This window comes from Chinchilla lanigera, unplaced genomic scaffold, assembly GCF_000276665.1.
Source record: "Chinchilla lanigera isolate Chin_1 unplaced genomic scaffold, ChiLan1.0 scaffold00117, whole genome shotgun sequence".
Taxonomy (NCBI): domain Eukaryota; kingdom Metazoa; phylum Chordata; class Mammalia; order Rodentia; family Chinchillidae; genus Chinchilla; species Chinchilla lanigera.
In genome coordinates, this window is record NW_004955518.1 from 3,320,858 (window position 1) to 3,343,656 (window position 22,799).

At 44.7% G+C, this 22,799-nt stretch overlaps 1 protein-coding gene across 1 annotated transcript in view; it reads right to left on the reverse strand.

Annotated features, from left to right (window-relative positions):
• The window catches only part of Erich6b (glutamate-rich 6B), a 53,439-nt gene extending 41,137 nt beyond the window's left edge, over positions 1 to 12,302 (reverse strand). The window contains exons 1-2 of the mRNA XM_013506952.1: positions 12,181 to 12,302; positions 3,534 to 3,997 (exon numbers count right to left, since the gene is read on the reverse strand). Coding sequence (XP_013362406.1) covers positions 3,534 to 3,939 — 406 coding nt within the window. The 5' untranslated portion in view covers positions 3,940 to 3,997; positions 12,181 to 12,302. The remainder of the gene's footprint in view (positions 1 to 3,533; positions 3,998 to 12,180) is intronic.
• Between the last annotated feature and the right edge of the window lie 10,497 nt (positions 12,303 to 22,799).

The window sequence follows — 22,799 nt, forward strand, 5'->3', positions numbered from 1 at the left end:
CATGGGAAGCTGAAGGCGAGTGGACATGTCCAGGTCATAAACCCCACCACCTGCTGGGCCTTCTGACCCTGACACCACAGTGTCAGCACCCATTTGCCGCACCCCGCAAGGGGATCAGTCAGATGCGACCTTCCATTATTTAGGGGCAACTGATGCTGAGTCTGTATTCAAGTTGCACATCTAATTTTATTGGGTTGCTTCAGAAATCCCGGGGGAAGCTGTGGTTATAAGGAAGAAACAGGGTGAGGGCTCTTAGTCTGACCTCACACCATTTGCCCAGGGCGAGGGGCATCTCCGAAGTTGACCCGCCCCACAGCAGGTGGGTGGAGTGTGCAGCTCCTTCCCATGCTTTTCTTCACCGCATTTCCTTTTATCTTTTCATTATGTCCATTTCACAAAGTAGGGAAATATGACCAGGGGAGTGTGGTGATTCACAAGTCAGTGCCAAGGGAATAATAACATAATAATAATAGCTGATAATTTACATAGGCTTAAAAGGCTATGTGCCTAGCAAGGCCCATAATGCCTTTATAACTTCACCCTTTAGATACTCATGCAATCCTGGAATGCAGGTCTACTGATATTCCTAATGTCAGTGAAGAAAGCCAGGACACAGAGAGGCTACTGCTTTGCCCAAGTTCAAATGCACCTGGTAGGTGGGAGAGAGCTGGCACCCAAACCTAGGCAGGCGAGCTTTTGAGAGAGAATACGTGCTCTTTGCGGCAGACTCTTACCTGCTGCCAAAGAAGCAAATAAATGGCAGTGATGGCCCCTTCCCTGCCTGACTCTGTGCCCAACACTGCTGGGTGATCTCAGCACTCTTCCCTGTTGAGGCCAGACGGGGGCTTCGCCATCCTCCTCAACATAGCTGTTCACGGCTAACCTCCAGTACTTAGCCCATCAGAACGAGAGAAGAGAGCCTGTGTGTATGTCTAGGGCACACTTCATAAATATCAATTAATTTATAAAGTTGTGTTATATAATACCCGTGTGTGTGGCTTTGTAAAATGAATCAGACAACTTGATTCATTTTGCAGGTACTGAGCATCTGTGTGGGTCAGGAAGTTGCTGTGGTTAGGTGTTCATGTTTACCACAGGGATAAACAAAACTATATCTTAAAGATGTTAGGATATCATTTGAAGTAAAGAAATTCCAGATATAAGTCCTTGTGAAAAGTTAAGAATTCTCTTGTAAAACCCCTCTTCACTGTATTGTGTAATCTGGCTCCGTACTCTGGGTTTGCATAGACCATGGCATTCTTCCATGGGCTTTTAAGGTCGTTTTTGCATTCTCCTACAGTTTTTTTCCAGTGCTTTTCCAGTTTTTTTTTCTAGCAGGTCATTTATTTTCAAAGCTTTTGTTTTGTATACAGTTCCATTCACTTGACAGCATTGTATTTGTCCATCTCTAGTGGGTAATATATTTACAAAGATCCAGCACATAGAGGGGACACGTTAAGAATGCTTGATTCATACTGTGCAAGAGAAAAGCCCTGACTGTTATTTTTCAGTATTAGAATTACACTTGGTGCTTGAAGAGTCAGGATATTAGAATCCCAAGAGGGAGCTTAATGTTGCAGGCACATAGAAAATTATTTCCCAGAAACAGAACAATTACCTTTCCAGTACAACAACCAAACTTCCAGAAGGGTGGTAGGAATTGAAGATGGTGCATCTGATTATACTGAGAAGGACACAGAGGTGAAATATCTGTGTGGCAGCTGAGAGGACCCAGCTTTTAGGACATAGGTTGTTGGCAATCAGATTTTCAGGAATTTAAAAATTCAAGCTGCATGGGGTGCATGCAGTTGGTAGCAGAACTTGATAGAGAAAAAAAAGTTTAGTTCTACTTCTGCGTCAAAAGTAGAATGATGCAAATGACCTACATTCTTAAATTCCTGAACCTAATTGCCATGCAATCATGACATCAAGGCAAGATACCACATGGGCCTATGAGTGAATGCACATTAACTGTTGCTATCAAATAGCACACGGAAGCCACTGCTGAATAATAAAACCTAATTCAAGGAAATGATGCCAACTGAAGAAACACTATGAGAAAAGCAGCAGCCCTAGTATGAGAGCCATCACTCCAAAGCAAACACTTGGCAGTGTAGGTCCTTCCTGGGGAGAAGTGGGCACACTGAGGAAGGCTACTGCGTCCTGCTGACCAAATGTCTTTGCACTGTTCAATTATATTCTAGGAAACAGAGACCACGTAAGCAACTGAGCTGTACGGAAGTTCATGGAAGTGCTCTCTTACAGAGTAACTATAAAAGCACAAACAATAAGTAACCACTATCAGAGGTCAATTAGAACACTGAGGCCTAGCCTGGGAGGGCTGTACAAGAGCAAGGACAGAGAGAAGACGGCTGACAGTTGCAGGAGTGTCGATGGCCAGGAAGAATGTCTTTTAGTGCTCTCCATATGGAGCACAACAGAGTAACTGTGCTTGACAACAATTAATCAAATATTTCAAAGTAGTTAATAGAGAGGCTATTTTTTTTTTTTTTTGGTTTTTTTTTTTGGTTTTTCTCCGGTACCAGGAACCGAACTCACGACCTTGCGCTTGCCAGGCAGGCGCTTTTGCCGCTGAGCTAAATCCCCAGCCCCTAGAGAGGCTATTAATAGAACGGCTTTGTATGTTCCCAATACAAAGAAAGGATAAGTGTTGTAGGCAGTCAATCTTCCAGTTACCCTGATCTGATCATAATGTGTTTCATACATGCATTAAAATGTCATACTGTACCCCATAAATATGTAAAATTACTACATGCCAATTAAAAATAAAAATAAAAGAAACATTTTAATAACATTAAGTTCATAAAATATAAAATGATATTCATATAAGTACATAACATTTATATATTATTACAATGTATACATCTATAAGTATATCTTCAAAAGCAGGTTACAAACACTATGATAAGGAATGATCCTTTTACAAAAGTGGGTCTGTCTGTCTATCTGTCTATCCATCTATCTATATCTCACCTTTATCATCCTGGTAACCAAGAAAACATTTCACCAGTCAGTAAATTTTCAGTACATTGTTTTAGAAACTATATGCAGCACTAGTTTAGGCCGGGGAGGGCATAGCCAAAGTGTGAGAGGGATCATCATCTCTGAGTGATGATTTTTGCTTCCTTCTTTTTGTGCCTACTGTGTACAGTTTCTGAAACAACCAGTGAGCACGCATGGTAAAGCAAATACATAGATTTATGTTTTTGAAGTGCTTTATGTTTTTGAAGTCTCTGCCTGCATTTTTGGCACAGTGCTTGGGGCATGGCTATTGGAGCTGTGAGCAGAATGTGATCAGTCGTCTTCCTACCTGTCAGCACCATGGACAGGGTCAGCAGTCTGGGGTTGGCTGCAACTTGGGCTTGTCCTTTCCTCCTGGCATTGTGATGAACTATAGCTACCGTCCTTTGGGAGGCCCTCACCCACTCTCCGCTGCTCTCCTTGGTACAGATACTGTCTCCCTTCCAGACATGTTCCCTTCTCTAGATATTCTCTTCCTTCTAGATACTCACTTGGTTCCAGATACTGTTTGAAAGGATACTCTTTTTCTGCCACATGCATTTCCTCCTCCAGGTCCTCTTCTTTAAAAAGATCTTTTCCTTTCAGATGATATTCTCCCTCCAGAAACTTATATCTCTCCAGAGACTCTTCCTCCTCTGGATATTCTTCCTCCTCCAGAAACTCTTCCTCCTCTGGATAATCTTCCTCTTCCAGAAACTCTTCCTCCTCTGAATATTCCTTCTCCTCCAGAGACTCTTGCTCTCTGCTGAATGGAACTTCATCCTGAAGATTCTTCTCGTCTAGCTCCACATCAGTATCCTCTCCCTCTGATGACAAGGTCTGTGTGGAATGTTCAGAAGTTGTTCTGGCAGGATGAGAAGACAAGGATCCTGTTGGCAAATCTTTTTCAGAAGACATATTGGAGAAGCATTAAGCAGATGAGCCTTTTCAGCAGCAGGCAATGTCACTTTACTTCCTGAAAACCAAGAAAGGAATGAAATCCCATTAGTTTGTAATAGCCAATTGTATAGTGACTGAAATACATTTTGTTTACTCTTTTCATGCAGTAGTTTTTGGTGAGCCCTTTAAGTATGTAGATCCTTACATGGTGGCCCGTGAAGAGGCACAGAAAAAGATCAGGGGCTTTTGCCTCTATGAGGTAGCTGGGGAGACCACACCAGAAGGCAAAGACTTTGGAATTACCATACATGAAGTAAAAGAGGAGGGCTGGAAAGTGGAATGATCAGTCTTTAGAAATGTGATTGTTAAAGATATTGTATTTATTCATTCAAGAAATATTTATTGTCACAATAAACAAGACAGACTGTCTTTTAGGAGCTTCAAATCTGGGGAAGAAAAGAGTCATGCAAACAGATGTCTAAACACAAAATGAGAAGCACAATGAGGAATGAACACATGGGGTGGTGTAATGCTTGATATTTTTGTCAACTTGAGAAGTTTAGAAGTTTAACTAAGTGACTCAACAGAGGGCCAATCCTCGCTTTGTAAACATCCTCATCTGATGCAAAAGGAGAGCACACAGATCGTGTGAGTGCTATACCACCCTGGATGGTGGTGGGGGAGAGCCTGCTTACAATATAGGGAAGGACAAGAGCCTTGCTTCCCCCCTTTTGCTCTTGCTGTTTTGCTGTCTTCTGCTGCCTTGAAATATTGCCCCTCTGCCATACTGCTATGGTTTGGGGCTTATTTTGCAAGGGGAAACAATATATAATATAGGACATATATTTTATATGATTATTTATAATAGTCACCAAAGAATGATATACTAAAGAGTGCAGGAAATTTGCCTACACACTATAGACCAAGAAATCTAGCTGAAGGCCTGGATCCCATGGAAATGTCCTGCATGAGTCCAGCTGAAGACCTAGAGCTCATAACAATGCCTCGCATGAATCCAACTGGAGGCCCAGAGCCCATGACCATATCACATGCAGGCTTATTTCACAGATCTGCACTGGGAAGGCCCAAAGGTCAGTGGTGGAATCTAGGAAGTCTGTGCCAGTGGGGTGAAGGATCTGTGCTAGCAGGCTGAGGGATGTACACTGGAGCCAGCAAGCAATGTGCAAAGTAAGAACCAGAGCTCCCCTGAAAAGTACCACAGCCATCCTCAGCAACAGTGAGGTCCCGAGCTCCTCCAATGATCAAGATGGCCGCGTTCCCATCAAGAAAGCCAGTGCAGCCAGCTTCTCCCAGAGACTGGCAGTGCACCATCTTCCCCTCTGGAGCCAGGAAACAATGCTCAAAGTGAGGACCAGAGCTGCCCAAAAGTGAACCAAAGCCATTCTCAGTGCCAATGAGGTCCCGAGATCCTCAGAGGATGAAAACAGCCAAGTTAATCAGGAAAGCCAGCATGACAAGCTTCTCCAAAATAACCAACGGCTTCTTACAGCTTTTACCAGCTCCCAATAGCTTCTATTCTTCTCCAGTTCTGCCTCATGCTGCTGGCAACAGTCCCCAGGTGGGCCTCCCACACCCAGCACCACGTTTACTCAATTCAGCTGGGGATTATAAGTTGACCACCAGCTGTCAATCCACTACACATACCATCCTACTTTGGAGCCAGCTGATTACAGAATGAAACCTCCACAAACTGTGAGCTAAATACATCTTTCCTTTCTTAATTTTGGGCATTGGACATTTTGTTCCAGCAACAACAGGAAAAATAACCAAGACAGAATTTTGTACTAGAGAAGAGGGGTTATTGCTGTGACTATACCTGACCATGTGGTTCAAGTGCCTTTGGAAATGGTTCTTGGGAAGAGTTTGGAAAGTTTCTGAGATGTTGCCTGAAAGAGTAGCACGGGAATGGCTTAGGCAGTTTTGTACGAGAGAGTCTGGTCAGAGCTCAGAAGACCAGAAGGCTAATAGAAATCTTGCCAGTAAATATGAGGCTCAGGAGTTTTCTGCTGGGAAGGATTGCACTGGCTGTTGGAATCCAGATGATGTGTGTTATGTCTTGGCAGAAAGTTTGTTTGTATTTTGCTCATGTCCAGAGACTTTGTCTGTGACTAAGATTAAGGGTGGTGGACTAATTAATCTGTCAGAAAAAAATTCAATGCAGTCAGATGTTGAGGCTGTGGCCTAGCTATTGTTGGGAGCTTTTAGTCAGATCTCTGTTGAGAATCAAAGCAAAGAGCTCAGCAGGATGATTTAAAACGTTGTGAGTTTGGCCAGAAATGTGTGGACTAGAAAGAAAGAGCTGAGGAGATCTTGATTGCTGAGAAGGAAAAGGAGAATAGAAAAGATGGCCTGAGGGCATCACAAGAAGCAGCATTTCTCCCCACTTTTCAGCTTCAAAACTGCAAAAGTGAAAGACTTTGTTTTGAGGAGAAAGCCAGAGGGCATCATGTTCCAAAATGGCAGTGGTATAGAGAATTTGTTCATAAGAATTGGATTCAGAGTATGCAGTGATCTAGGCACTCAACTCTTACAGCCAAGAGGGAGGGAAGCCTGGTTATTGCTCCAGCTGGTAGCAGACCTTGGTATTATCCATGTGGTGGTGGTTTTAACAGCATGCAGAATGCAAGAGTTGTGGGGTTAAGAAGGCTCCCACCCTGATTTCAGAAGACATGGAAGTCCAGGCAGTGTGCCCCTGAGAGGGCAGTATGTGAAGCTGTGAGGGTGAAACCAAACGTGCAGTGGAGACCCCAGCAGTTTGGAAAAGCCAGGAAAGTGGATCATCTAACAAAAGCTGCCAGGAGAGAGCAAAGCAGGCCCAATGGGAGAAGCCATGAGAGCTACAACCACCAGAAGTGTGTAGGGGGTGGAGTCATCAAAGCTCTTTGGAGCTCACAATGTGCCACAGATTGCCTCAGATGCTGCACATGGAACTACAGGACCTAATGTTTGCTCTGATGGATTTTGAACTTGCTTTGGTCCCAATCCTTTGGATGCCCCTGTTTGTAACTTTTGGAATGAAAATGTTTATTTTGTGCCATTGAATATTGGAAGTGTTTAACTTTTCACTTATACAGGGGCTTGCACCTAAGAATTTGCTTTACATCTCAGAGAAGACTTGGGACTTGGACTTTTCAGCAATGCTGAAACTGTTAGGACTTTGGCAACTCCTGCAGATGGACTAAATGCCTTTTGCATAAAAGGATGTGCATGAGTCTTTGGGGATCCAGGGGCAGAATGTTATGATTCTAATGTAACATAATGTTGATAGACTTAATACTGGTTCTTAAATATTGTTAAGCCTGTAATGTTTGATAAGTCACAAGGAAACTCACCCCCCCATGGGGGATTTAAGCTCTTTTATTAAGGAGTTAATAAAAACTCCTTCCTCTTCACCTGTTCCCCTCCAGTTCCCTTTGACAAAAGCCAAACCTGCCCTCATTTGCCTTGGCAGAACCAGATGTTCAACTCTGACGAATGACACCCCCTCCTCTCAGGCTGTTCTGATCCACAGACACCCCCCAGCTTGGGCTGTTCTGGCCTGCGGAACCCTCCCCCCAAAATAGCTTAAAAACCCCATTCTTTGCTCAGCTTGGGGCTGTCCTAGTCTGCTGGGCAGCCCACTGTGTCACTCTCCTGCCCAATAAAGGTTCCTCTCTTGTCAGAAGGTCTGGTCTGGTTCTGTGAGGGTCTCAGCCCAATCATATCAATGTTCAAGTTGTGAAATGTTAAGAATAAGCATATTTTTGTATTTGGAAACTGGTTTAATGAAATGTGTCTGGTTACCAAGTTGACAAGGGGTGGATTGTAATTGTTGATACATTGCATCAACTTGAGAAGTTTAGAAGTTTAACTAAGTGACTCAGCAGAAAGCCAGGATCCTTACTTTGTAAACATCCTCATCCTGTGCAAGAGAAGGGCACAGAGATGGTGTGATTGCTACACCACCCTGGGTGGTGGTGGGGGAGAGCCTGCTTACAATATAAGGAAGAACAAGAGGCTTGCTCCCCCCCCTTTTGTTCTCTGCCACTTTGAAGTGCCCTGCCACCCTGCCTTGGAGCCAGCTGATTATAGACCAAAACCTCCACAAACTGTGAACTCCCATCCAAGTACTAACCAGGCCTGACCCTGCTTAACTTTCGAGATCAGATGAGATCGGGCATGTTCAGAGTGGTATGGCTGTAGACCACAAACTGTGAACTAAATAAACCTTTCCTTCCTTAATTTTGGGCATCGGGTATTTTGTCCCAGCAATGAGAGAAAAGTAACCAAGACAGGTGGAAAAGACAGCAATGGGGTCACTGGTCAGGGAAGGGCCCATTCTCACGTCCGCACCTTCTCTGCAAAGAGCACCACTGGCTGCTATCTCATGCAGCAAATGCTTCCTTGTGCCTTCCCAGCTTCAGTGCTACTGTGAGCATGTTGACTCCTCCAGGAAGTCAGAGCTCCAGCCTATGCTCCATCCATGCCTTTTACGCTTTTACTAAGTAGTCATTTTGCTACGCTAAATAGTTTGTTCGCAAGTTTGTTTTTCCAGCAGTGTGAACTTCTCAAAGACAGGAAGAGATGGTTCTTTTTAAAAAGCCCACCATGTTTTGAAATCCTCCATGCTGCCGTATCTCCTCTGTGACTTCCCACAATGAACAGGACATCTCTAGTCTGGGTTATTGGCCTTCCTGAGACCACTTCCACCATGTTTCTAGTTAATCTCCATAAAGAGTGTTGTAAAAATACAAGTCAGATCAGGATAGCCATTGCTCCCCCCGCTTCCTGTGCTTCCTGTGCTCTCTGTTGTGCTCTGTTCCATGTCTTCCTGATCTCTGACCTCTTCTCATCCCTCTCCTCCTCCATTGCCCAAGACCTGCTATTCTCTCCCACAGCACTGATCACTGTGTCTAATTGTGTATTTATTTCTAGGTGTCAGTGGGAACAGTTGTGTGAACTGTTCCAGCTCTACTTTCAGCATGTAACCCAGAGGTGGACGTACAATATATGTCCAGTAACTCTATAGGTAGTGACTGAAGGGACACAAAGCAGTTGCTCTAATGTACTATATCGCAAACTCTAAAAAGATGATATTAATTTTGCACAGTGGGGTAAAGAGGCTGCTCATTATAGAGGTAATTGGCCCCAAATTCTTATTAGCTTGGGATATCTTGGCTTACTTTTTCCAGCTCTCTGATTGGGAAGTTCTGTTCTAGGGAACCATCCAGAGATCATCACCAGGATGCATTTTAGAAGAGCACTGTGATACTCAAGATAAGGAGTGGGGTGGGTAAGGACACTCATAATGGGCCAGTGGGCACATTCATCTACCTACAGGCTTGCCAGAGCCACTGGATTGCTGGATTCTGATAGGGTTAACTAGAGTGAGGAGCACAGAGTATATTGCTCAGACCCTTTTTCAAAGAAGGACGTGATGCTCAGCTGTGGAGTGGTCAACAGAGAGCCCTCATTTGCCAGTGCTTTCAGATTCACCTCAGCTGCAGAGCATCTTGCAGGAGACACGACCTTCTTGGGATGGCCTGCCTTGTGACTGAACATAAGAGCCCACGGTCTTAGCCTCTTTCCCCTCCCTGGACACATATGCACACCTATGACTTAAAGGAGGAGAGGCTTACTTTGGCTCATGTTTTCAGTTGATGGTGGGCTGGCTCCAAGGCAGAAATAGGATGGCAGAAGGACGTGGTGGAGGAGAAGGTGCTCACCTCTCAGCAGCCAGGACACAGAAGGAAAAGAGAGGACCCAGGGATAAGAATGCACCCCTCTGAGTTGTGCTTTTAGTGACCCACTAGGCCTTATCCTCCCACAGCATGGGTAGCTACTACAGTCATCAATGAATGAGTCCATTGATGTGGATAAACCCCCATATCCAGCCACCTTCCACACACATGAAAATTCTGGTGGACATTTTATATCTAAACCATAATAGCAGGCCAGCCACAAATCGAGTTCCTGAAAAGCAACTGTTGTCCCAGAGCTCTCCAGCAAGCTGTTCAAAGTTTAATATGCCTATTTCACAAGTACCATCCCTGGCCCAGTTCTGCTCCTGGCTTGGTTACTTTTCTCTTGTTGCTGAAACAAAATATCTGACACCCAAAATTAAGCAAGGAAAGGTTTGTTTAGCTCACAGTTTGTGGAAGTTTCAGTTTATAAACAGCTGGCTCCAAGGCAGAGTGGCACATGGCAATGGGCAACATCTCATGGTGGCAGAAGACAGCAAATCAGCAAGGGCAAAAAAGGGAAGAGTGGCAGCAAGCAGCCTCTTTCCCTCCCTTACAGTGTATGCAAACTACTCTCCCCAGGGCAGGTGTAGCACTCACACCCATAATCCCAGCATTGGGTCATGGATTAATCATAAACTCTAGAAGCCCACCCCATGACTGCATGAGGCTTTGGGCAGACATCCACACACAGACCATGACAGCTCCTTTTTCCTCCTTTCTCAATGGTTGGGCCTGAGAAATATTTACGCCTCTATTTGCATCTTATAGTCTATTTCCCGAGAACCCACCCTGCGATGGAGAGCTTCACAAAATATAAATCTGGAAAAGAACAGACTGCAAGAGCTGGTGAAGAGAAGAGAAGGCTCTCACAGATGGCTTGAAGGTGCAGGTGGGGGTGCTAGGGAGTAATCAGACCTGCCAAGGGTAGGAAAAGCTGGCTCTCCAGAGAGATGACAGGAACTGTAAGACCAATTATTTGACAGTTTATATGGGGTGACATCAAAAGATTAACATGAAAAGACTCAGCTCTGAAAGATTAACATGAAAAGGGCTTGATGTAACTTTCTAGTTGTCTTAGGCACTTTTCTGTCACTGGGACAGAAGAGCCACCAAGACCTACAATTTAAAAAAGAGGTAATTTGGCTCCTGGATTTTAGAGGATTCAACCCATCGTTGGCTGGCTTCAAGGCAGCTATAGCGTCATGGAAGTGTCTGGGGTAGGAGAGCTGTTTAATCCATGCTAACCAGGAAGCAAAGAAAGGGGAGTCTGGGGACAAGAGCACATCCTTGCAGGTCGTGCCTCCAGTGTCCCACCTCCGACCAGACCTCACCTCCTAATGGGGCATTCAGTCACTGACCTCACAGTGGATGAATCCACTGATGAGTGTGCCGCTTCTGTGATTTAATCACCTTCCCAAAGCCCCACCTCTGAATACATGAGACTTTTGGGTACATTTTAGGTGTAAGATATAACATGAGGGAACAAGCAGCGTGGAAACTTTAACAAAACTGTAGCAGTTTACATCTGGATGGGGTCAAGGTCTAATGCTTAAGATCATAGATGTATTTATATCGTATATATGATATATGATGTGATGTATTTTTTCAGTGGAGGGAAATAAGTCATATTTAACACTTTTCAAAAGAGTATTCAGTGATTAATGGAGACTGAGGCAGTCTGTCCCCATCCCTAAGCAGCTGGCTGGCTGCAGCTTTGATGACACACAAAAGTAAAAATGTTAAAAATAGATGAGGAAATAGCCTAAAGGAGTATCATATAAGGAGAGGATGGCACAGCTGGCCTCCTCGTGGGGCAGGGCCTGCTACAGCCTGAGGGAGCAGGAAAGGCCACATCTGGATGAAGGGCAGTGCTAAGCGCTCCGGGAATAAAGCTCCAAGGGCTGACCTTGCCACCTTATCATGAGCAGGTGGACAAGCAGGAGAGACAGTAGGTGGGGCATCCCCAGCAGGAGAGGAAGCAAGCTGTCTAGGCAAGGACCACCAGCCATACACACAGGCCTGACAATGAGTGGGTGGTCAGAGTTGGGGAAGAAAGTGATGATGAGGAACAGGAAACAGGAGAAAGGCCAGAAATAGCAGGAACAAAGTCCAACCCGACTCATCTCCATCCCTACCCCCAAGGCACTCATGAGTGTGCCTTGCTGTCCCACGGTTTTAGTTTGTGACACTTGGGGTCATAAGGTAGATAAGACTGAGGTCAAACCCAAGGTCAAGCCAGACCTGTAGGGGCTCCTACTCCTGCAGGATGCAGCTTAAGCAGATGCTGGAAAAGGGTCTGCCTCTGTGGAGGGTCTCCACTTTCAGCAGGTGAGAAGGTCCCTGTCTAGTTCTGCCCTTGCTGCTTGCACTGCCTTCATGGAGTACAGCATTCCCAGGAGCAGCTGCCAGGCTTCAGTGTGGGATCTGCACCTAGGCTTCTGCCCCTGAGCCTTAGATCTGCCCTGGGGGTACAGCCAATGCCAGGGGCTGGACAGGTCCGTAGGAGGTAACTCACAGCTAAGAGCAGAATTCCTGCAAGTTGTGCCCCTGAGAATCACTCAGGTCCCAGCCAAGCCTGAGGCCACTCTGCTACCCTTCAGCGTATTCCAAACCACTGGCAGATCCTTCAGGGTTTCATGTCAAAGGAATCAGAGCCTCAGCCCCATGAGGCTCCCCTCCTTTGTGACTTCACCCATTGAAGTCTCCTGGGAAAGTGTTGAATGTTCCATCGTAGAGTCTTGGCCTCTGAAGAAGCAAAGACAGCAGGCCTAGCCTGGGCAGAGGACTCTCTCCCCACAATGCAATTGAAGTTACTTCTGGTCCATGTCCTACAGGGACGTAGAGAGCAACCTCTGAGGCACTGAGTGCTCCAGGCACCATGGATGATGCTACATCTTCAAGTGAGAGTCTACAACACGGGACTCTTCCTAGGACGGGGCTATTCCTAGGAGGGGGATCATATGTTAAAGTCAGATCTGCTTACTGTGAGCACCTAAATTTCAATTTGCTGGTTAAAATCATTGACTTCCTGGACTTCTTGGAGAAATTTCTTCCTTGGGAAATTGAGATCATGACAATATTTCTCCATCATTAAGATTTATGGTCATTGCATGGCAAGGTCTACATCATCATGCAGCTCAAGGTCTGGGATAACCTCCTTGAATTTATCAAAACCTGGGGAGATCTGCAAGAGGATGCTGCTTGAAAGGAATTTTACCAGCTCTATTTGGCTTTCAAGTACTGCTATGATCTGGACATCACACACAGAAACCTCAAGTGCAAGAACTTTCTTTTCAGCAGGGACTTTAACAGCAAGCTATCTGATGTTAGCTTCTCCAAGTGCGCCCTTCGGGATGATAGTGGCCAACTGACAACAGCAAAATCTTCTGTGGGTTCAGGGTGTACATTTCCTGAGGAGCTGCAAGGCATCCTCTGCTAGCCCAAGAACCCCAGGCATGGTCCTCTCCATAATGGCACATAGACCTAGCTTTATGCCCTACCACAGCATCAGAAAAAAATCCTATGTACCCAGAAGGAGCACCACATCAACTTCCTGTGCTCTAAGTTCCTGAGAGGGATGTGCAAGGACCTCATCCACCACAGACTACAGCCTGACAGCAACTGGAAGCTGCACATCTACAAGATCCTCAGCCAGTGCTGGATGTAGCCCAAGGCACAGTGCTGCAGCTCCTCTGCAGTCATCAATCAGGGTGTGAGCTCCAAGGAAGTGGACCCCTCATGGGTTCTGATGAGAAGTTCACCTGTGGGAGAAAAGTGGCTGCAGGACAGTGAGGAAAATCTTCTCTGGGTGGAGGGTGTAGAAGGTCCTTGAGGTACTGCAGGGCATCTGCTACCCACCCAAGGTGTTTGATATCTGGATCAAGCTAGAGACTCAGCGTGAGACAAAACCCAAAGAAGATGCAGTACAAGTGGTCAGGTAGTGGCCAGGCAGTGGGAGGTCCTGGGTCTTGGCAGTCTTCAGATATGTTCATCCAGTAAGCCTGCTGCAGCCCACACAGAACTCATGGTGTGAACCTGAGCCAGGAAGGCCAGGGATGAGTCCAAGGAGGAAGACAGCTCTGAGAAGCTGCTACTTTTGTCAGTTTCTTTTTCCTCCTTTTCAACTTGGTAACTCACATGACTTGCCACAGTGGCCCTTTTCTTTTCACCTCACTCTAGACAAGCCTATGGGGACCTGGACAGTGAGCTTTACTGCTTTCATCTTCCCAAGTCACTGAGCTATCACGCAGCCGGGAAGGGGACGCTCTGGACATTGCTGCTGCAACAGGAAAACTGCTCAGGGCTGAGTGAGAACCGGAAGGCACCGCTGTCTGCCTTGGGCCCCCTTTACTCCCATTCATTGAGCATGGGTGGGATGGCAGCTTATGACACTGGTGGGAGGCCCTATAGGGCCGGTTGTGGAGAGACCATTCCTCAGCTCAAGTTCCAGCTTCTCAGCTCTGAGCAAGATGTCCACTGTCTGTCATCTGCTTCCATTTAGCAGTAGTGACTGGGAATGTGTTCTGATTAAATCAGCTTGAGCAAGGGCTTCTAGTGGCCACTTGCTGGACAGTTAAGAAATGGCAGATACTGGGAGTTTTGTCTGCAGCTGATTTGCTTTTTGATTGGTCATTTTATGGCTCAGGGGCATGTGCATGTCTGTCTGTATAAGTTGTCTCAAAAATGTTTTTTGGAAGAGGCAAGGCATAAATCACAAATGAGATAATAATAGAGGAAGCAGCCATTTGGGGCAAAGGATGAGCTATGGGAAAGTTTGGTGACATATATCTATGTTCTGGAAGCCTCTTTCATTTTAAAGGAAGCTGTACCAGCTTTAATTGGACTTAAAAAAAAAAACCTGAACACACCAGCTGTAATTGCTGTCTATTTCTACCTGCTTCCTCCTAATGCTTTCCTTATAAGCTAGATCCAGGGGTGGTGAGAGCAACTGGAGAATTGTGACAAACGCTCTTTGCTTGCCTAAACTATAGTCAGGGTCCTGAGCCTGCTTAGGGGTCCATCCGTGCACCTCCTTGCAAAATCTTTTGTAGTAAGAACCCTTCTAAGCCAATTTAAGAAGAAACCCCTACCCCTGGAAATAGTCATCTTAAATATCTGATAAGGTTCCTCACCCTTCATCAACGCCCCCCTCCCTCCCTAGGTGATGTCTGATCACCTTTGCCTGTCTTCAGCAAGAATCCTGTCAGGTCAGCTTAACCCAAACCCTCCTTACCCCCGGCGTTTTTCCATCCATCTTCATGACATCCTGATATTTCCTCACACTTAATTTTCTATTTACTGATCCCACGCTGCTCCTAGGCTATAAATTCCTCTTTGCCCTTGCTGTATTCATAGTTGAGCCTACCTCCACACTGAGGTCTCTTTTCTTCTCTTGCACAAGTCCTGAATGAAATCTGCTTTTACGCCTTCGATGGCTGTCCAGTGTGGGTTTCCTTTGACAACGTGTCTTTCCAGCTCTGCTCTGTGATGGGCAAGGAGCACACATAAGAACAACCACTCCATCAAAGGCTTGCACTTCACAGCTCCCTACCTTTCAGATTTTTTTTTAACTGCTTAAGAGATCAAAATCTGCTGGTCTCCTGGATAGCCCAGATTGCATTTATCATGGGCACGCTGTCATTCAGGGTTACAAGCGTTTCCTTTCCAATTTTTCATCAGGTCTTGTAAAAACGAGCTGCATTCCAGACAGCTAAATTCTCATTTCAGAGATCAGAAAAGAAACTGAACTTTAGACATCTTCCCTTTAATTCTCCAAGAAATCTGTAAGCAGAAATAGATCATAACAGCAACCTGCTACCCAGTGTCTGAGGCAGACACGCTTGATCTGACTTGGGATTCAGACCTTGACCCATTCTGATCATGGTTTCTGACAGATTTCAGATTAATTTCTGTGATTACAACAGGAAAAACACCTCAGTCAAGATAACTGTAGCTCATAGACCTCTAGACTAGCATCTCAAGATGGCCACCTCCATCCAGTAAACTGGAAAATTGTTTTATTCAGTTTAAATAATGTTTTTCTCCTTAAAAATTGGAGCAACAGTTTAGAATTGGCAGAGTTCACAAAGCATTGAGGGTTCAGGAAGTAAGAGTCAACCTTGGGCTGGCTTTTCCCCTTGGAAATACTGATGCCAAGTAGAGGCTGTGTGATTTGCAAGGGATGAGCTCTTTCCATGCTGCCTCTGTCCCCACCGCCATCTGCGGCTGCTCCCCTCACAGTAAGCTTATCACACGTGTCCTGTTTTGCTCCTTCACGGTAGCACAGCAGTTCCCATTTCTCTTTCAAAAGTGGGAAAATAAAAGGTACGCTAAGAAGTCTGATGCTTCTTTCTCTTTGCCTACTCTTGCACTGGCTTTCTTTTTGGTCTCCGTAGAAGGGCAAAGGCTTTGCTCCAGGCAGTTCCTTTGGTGGAGACAAGTGCCGTGTTCACACAGTTTACCGTGAAATACCCACAGACATAGACTAGTGTTGGCACATAATAGGCACTCTGTAAACCTACTAATGAATAAATAAGTGAACAAAGGGAATATTAGTTATGTGCCATGTGCTTTGCTAAGTTTATTTACTGATTATGTGCATATACTTATCTAGTAGAGTGGCTGAAACTTATGTCAAGGTCAGTACACTACATGACTTTTCACGCTGCACAGCAAATGAGCAGGTCTCCCTGGTACTGACAGATTTCCCCATAGTGAGGTTTATTTCCAGATCCCATTCTTATTCCAAGGTGACAATCCTAGTTAGAATAAATACGACACAAATAGCTAAGACAAGTAAACAAAACGAAAACACTCCCTCTGTAAATGGCTCATTTAACGACCAGACTGAGAAGAGGAGCAATAACTACCTCTGGGTTCCAGTTCAGTGGCCGAAAGAAGGGCTCCATGTTCTGGCTGTTAGGTGAAAGGATCCCCAGGGTCTCTCCTCCGGGCTCCGTGAATGGAGTGTGGTGCTGCTCCTGAGCTATTCTGTGTCTCTGTCTCTGGGGCCGTGGTGCTACTGCTGTGCTGAACAGCCTATACTTTGGAAATCAAATGAAGGCAAAGGGACTTGAAGTTGGATAGGAACCAAGTCCCTGAGATGAGGGAAAGGGAAGAGAGCAGGCCGTTCCCTAGGGATGAGCAGGTCTGCTTTGAACAACTCGTGTTGCTCTATATCATTGCCCAGGACTGAGAGGACAGCGAGACAGACAGGGACAAGCTTTGCTAGCCTGGTCAGCACAGCTCTCCTTCCTCCTGCCTCCTCTGCCCTCTTCCTCCTTTCTTGGCCCCCAGAACTGATATGTTTCTGTGGAAACAGCCCAAGAACTTCATTTCACGTCTGGTACATTGGCACCAAGAGTAGGTTCTTTGCCACTACCATGTTCTGCCTTTGTTCTGCACATCCCCGAGGCCTCCCCTCAGCTCTTGTCTGGCTCGCTCCCTCACCTCCTTCGGCCACCGTCTCAGTGAGGTGCGCCCCAGCTGTGTTGTTTATGGTCACCTGCCTAACTTACACTCTTCTGATTCCCGTTAACCTACGCTGCTTTCCTCATTTTCCCCTCTAGCATACTAAGGACTTGATTCATGTATGATGTATGATGTGTGCTGTCCTTTCCTGCCATTAAAGGTAAGCTTCCTGTGGGCAAGTTTCATTCTCTGATGTAGCCCAGGTGCCTGGAACCCTGCCTGAGACAGGTGGTGATAACAGTGAGTGAATGTGTGAATCATGACCCCTTCCACCATCTGGTAGGTGATGTGGTTTCCAGTGCCTTCCCCACTCTTTGGCTGCCCTCTGGGCACGCTGTCGTGTGCCAAGGCCCCCTCACGTGTGTGGCTCAGAACAAAACCAGAGCAGGGTCCCAAGTGACTGTGCAGAGACAATGCACCCGGCACTGTGCACCCATACTGCGTGGTGCGTCTGACAACTCTTACCGTTCTCTCAGCACCTGCTCCAAAACCCACAAAAGCCCCAAACAAGTGGTTTCCCCTCCTCTTTTATCTTTTCCAACTTATCCAAATAATTTTTATTGAATAACCAGCCACCTTTCCCAGCCTTGTCTCATCTGTGTCCTCATCCAAACCATTGACACAACTGTCAAAACTATGGTCCCTTGAGGGCGCTGGTTATTGACACCCACATGGCTGACTGTCATCAGTCAGGGAAAGCTGTGAGAGGACTCTAACATCTCCATGGAAGCCTAGGACGTATGTCCTTAGCCTTCACCGCAAGCCCTGGTGGAGGCTAATTGTCTCCACTTCATAGATGAGGAAGGTAGGGTCAGATGGAAGTAGAAGCATTCACAGTCTTTATTACAAGAGTCAAGAAAGTACTTTGAGGAAAAAAAGTGAACCACCAAAAATGGACCAGTTGGAGAGGAAAAGGGTATATATATATATATTTAATTATTATTATTATTTTTAATCAGCTGGCTGAGCCAAGCTGTTGATGCGCATGGTCCTGGCTCCCCAGGCTCCTCTCCTGGAATCTCTGAAGCCCCTCCCATTCTTCTCCCTTACACTCACATCTTCTCAAGACTTCCTCTTTCTCCAAGGAGTGGTCAGAGAAGTTCAGTTTCACATGACTTACTGTCCAGGAATCCTCCTGCACGTCACCTTTCCCACCTACTCTCTGTCTGCCACACTACAATGTTCTTGAGTTCTGCCCCGCATCAACATCGAACTGATGGGACCCTAGTTTGCCACATCTGCCTTCTCTTCCTCCTTTATAAAGCAGAAGGTTCTCCCATTCCCAGATTTGTGAACAGTTCCACTCTCCTCTATTCTGCTATTGGTACAGTGCTTTGAATTGCAAAGCATTTCCAGGTGTCCTCTTTACTTTATTCATCGGGGCAGTCTTGTGAGTAAATACTGTCATGTCTGTTTTACAGTGACAGCTAAAGTTCAGAGAAATCAAATGACCCATCAAGGTCAGACAAGTAGCAAGTGGGCACTAGGATGTGGAGTCAGGTCTGCTGCAGATATTGGCAAATATTACAGCTGCTGAAAGGTGCTCTTTAGCAGTGGCACTTCTTAGGCAACCCCCTTAGAATACCCCTTAGAGTTCCCTCCTGGGCCCTAGGTTTAGTTCTTTACAGCCTATTCCACACATACTAGTTAAACAGTAATCCTCCTAGATTAAAAAAAAACTTAGGCCTCAGCGGCAGAAGTGCCTGTCTGGCAAGCGCAAGGTCATGAGTTCGGTTCCCGGTACCGGAGAAAAACCAAAAAAAAAAAAAAACAAAAACAAAAAAAAAACAAAAAAAAAACTTAGGATAAGAAAAGGGGAGCAGGAGTGATGGGTTTTTGTCTTTTACTGAACATATACTATGCATTTACAATAGAATAAAGTGTGTTCCTTTTTTGTTCTCTTTCATTTAAAGATTCACAATGATCTGGTGAAGTATATTTATCCTATTAACCAACTAAGAAAACGGGGGTTCATAGGAGTTAAGTTAATGGTCTTAGGTCACAAGTACCGTGTTTGGGATTCCATATTGGGTATGTCTAATGCCAAAGTCTAAAGAAACCATTCTGCAAAAGAGGAGACAGGCAAGGTACAGCATCGTTCCGATCTTTACAGCTCAAATTCTTAAGGATTTCTTCAAATATATAGAAGCTTTCATAGCAACTATTTAAAAGAACAAAGAAATAACATATAGAATTCTTAACTTCTAAAAGGAAATTGATTTAGATGAAAGAATGTCCTCAGTTAAAAGTTTCCTGGGCTAATTTTCAAGAGTGCTATAGAGAGTCTTATAATTAACCTCCTTCAAATATTCAAAATGGGCGGGCATGATGGCCCATGCCTGTAATCCCAGCATTCGGGAGGCTGAGGCAAGAGGATCGTTGCGAGTTTGAGACCAGCCTGGGCTACAAAGTGAGCTCACAGGCGGCCTGAACTGCACAGCAAAACCCTGTCTCAAAAAGACAAAAAAAAAAATATTCAAAATGATCAGCCACAAAGCAAGATTATTGATAACTGTGATAACTGATGGCACATTCAATATCAGACAGATCAATTTAGGATCACAGTAGAAGTGTATTTTTAGGGTTCACCCTCACCCTATCTACATCACCAGTATGCTAAAGTGCTAGAGTTGTGATGTCTACGGGTACATATCCAGGCCACCTCACTGGTTGGTAGGCAGTAGGGGCAGAAGAAATCACATGGTCTTGGCTGAACTCCAAACCAAGTGTGTGATTTTGAACATGATTCCCACTTTTGCCACACACATCTCTAGGTCTTTTTTCTCATTTATGATATTAATAGATTAACCTAGAAGATCTCTGAGTTCCTCTCTATCCTTTGTTTCTAAGACTACCCCTTTGTTCAAAAGCCTGGGGGCCAGTTATGCTGTGGAACTCAGATAGATCAGATATAGACATAGAACAGCTCCAGAGGAATCTAAGGCAGTATCCATGGTGAGTCTCACTTGTATTTCTGCAGCAAATATAGGTTTTCATAAGTGGGATAAGGAAAAACTTCAGCCCTGCATTGGTTTAGGTTGGACTTTGCCTCCAGATGGGCTCTAGTGGGTCAGGCTTTGAGGCCAAATGAATTATCAAGACCCCTTTCAGCTTTCAGAACTTTTTGGATTTCAGGATTTGCAGATACGGGATTTAAATCTTATATGAGCATTTCTTTGGCTGCTCTATTGATGGCAACATCCAGGATTGACCTACCACTATGTTCTGGGTGGGAAATTCAATGAATTTAAAATACTTTTTCTGTTGTAAAATAAAACTCACCTCACAGAGATCCATTTTGACATTGCAGTTTCTCAGATCACAGGGAGGACGATGAGCCCAGTTAGGCTCATGGCTCAGTGCTTACAAAGTCAGGGACTGAACTGACGTCAAGCCAGAAGGTTTCTCAACAATGGCAGCTGAAAGAAAACTATTTGGTTAGTTGTGCAGAAAACCAGGCAGAGGACACTATTTCCTAACTATTGGATAATGAATATTGTTTCCTCTAGCACCATTGGGCAAGATTAGTTTTCACAGTGCCCATTGCTTCCTTAACATTCCTTGGTTAGCAATGCTCCTGGAATGCCTAGGGAACACAGGGAACCTAAGCAGCCCTCTCTTCCAGTCCCCCCACTGCCAGCTCCCTGCCTCTGCCATCATTACATGGTGTGATCAGTCTGGGCACTAAGGCTCCCCATGCACTGCAGATAACTCAGAGGGTAGAGTTTGTATTTTTCTAGGGAAACAGAAATATGCAGTATTTATTGGACATAATGTGAACTACTAACTTTAGATCACAGCACATTCTTTGCAATGATGGAATATTTTGCAAAACTGGTTTTGGGGTAGTTGCTGAGATAAAAAGCAAGTATCATCTAAAAATCAGGATGGGACAGGAGATGAGCGTGTCTGCATCCAATCTAGTTTCAAGTCTGAGAAATTGCACGGTGCTTGGTGGACACACATGTTCAATTATAAGTCCCTGTGGCTATTTAAGAATGAAATAAAAACAGCCTTTTTTCTCCTATTTCTCTGTATTAAGTTGAGACATAAATTTGTGACACAAGGATCAGATGCAAATATTTATTGATTTACTTGACTGTAACTATATAATAAGTGGAGCCAATGGGGATTTTTTTGGCCTAGGGGCACTATGAAAAATTCACCAGACAGGAAGGTTGTTATAAACTGAAGAAGTTTGGAGCCTCTGGCATAATTCACCCATTACTCCTAGTCCTCCTAGTAGTCATGTTGATTCCTCTCTTTTTCATTCTTCCCAAAACAATCATCAGCAAGTTCTCTTAGTTCTGTTTCCTTCCAAATTCCCTGAGCTCATCTTTCTCTCCATCACCACGGATCACCCTTGTCCGAAAACCACCATTCTCTATAACAGTCCTGCTTGTTCAGTTCTTGCTACCCAACAATCCATTCTTTAGAGGTGATCTTTGAAAACATAAAATACAGCAATGCCTTAGTTCACGAACACTTCTGTTTGCAAACAATTCAGTTCACAAACAAAAGTGGCAAAAGTCTGGCCCTGTTCACAAACTCCACATCGGGTGACAAACACAACTGTGGCTATCTTCCTTACACAAGCACAGACACAGCCATCTTCCCTAAAATTGTGAAACAAATTAAGTTTGTAAACTGAGGTACCAGGTACTGTAGGTCACTATGTTGCTCCCTTGCTTAAGATCTCTCATGGCTTCCATTTAAGCCAAGCCTGCCCATGTGGGTCCTACTTCCTCTCCCGCCTCTCCTTGCTGTGGCCTGGGCTCTTCTCTTTGCCTTTCCCATCGTCTGGAAAGATTGCTATCCACCTGAAGATCTTCAACTCCTTGGTGCCTCTTTTTCTTGGATCCCAACCAAATGTTGCCTCTCCAGGGAGGCTTCCCTCAGCAAGTGATCTAAAATTGTTAGATCTAAAAAGTGATCTAACAATTGTTAGATCTAAAAGTTAGTGATCTAAAATTGCCCTTCCCAGACACCGTGTATCTCACCTCTTCTTTTTAGTTTTCTCATAGCATTTGTCACTCCTGAATGTATCATGTTAATGGGTTTGTACACTTGGGAATGGAAACTTTTCTTACTCATAATTATACTTGTAATTAGCTAAGATAGTACCTGGCACATAGTAGGAGCTCAATAAATATTTATCAAAAAGAATAAATGAATGACTATCTCGTATGGGTGGTTTTTGGGTCATTCACTGCTGGGTCTTAATGGAGAAGACCCAGAAGTACATAGGGGGAGGAAACCGCTAATTTTATTTTGACTGGAATATGTGCATATATACACTTCCATACAAAGATGTATTTTACATCCCAGCTAGTCTAGTAAAGGACAAGAGTTTCCTATATTGTTTGGGAGGACCCAACAGATAGTTACCCTATAGGAACCCCCTTTTCTGAACAATAATGATAGTTTATCATAAGTAATTGTATTAAGTTGAATAGTTAATGAAACAATTTCATTGTATCATTCTTCATAATAGGGAAGCTCCCCTCACCTTTTCCTTTGAGATTAAGATTTACAGAAGATTGACAGAAGATCAACATTACCATGTAACATTAAACCAAAACTGAGGCTCCATTATTCAGCTTAAACTTCCTGATACATATATTTTTTTCGTAATTGTGATTCCAGGAAGGTAGTATGGTGAAA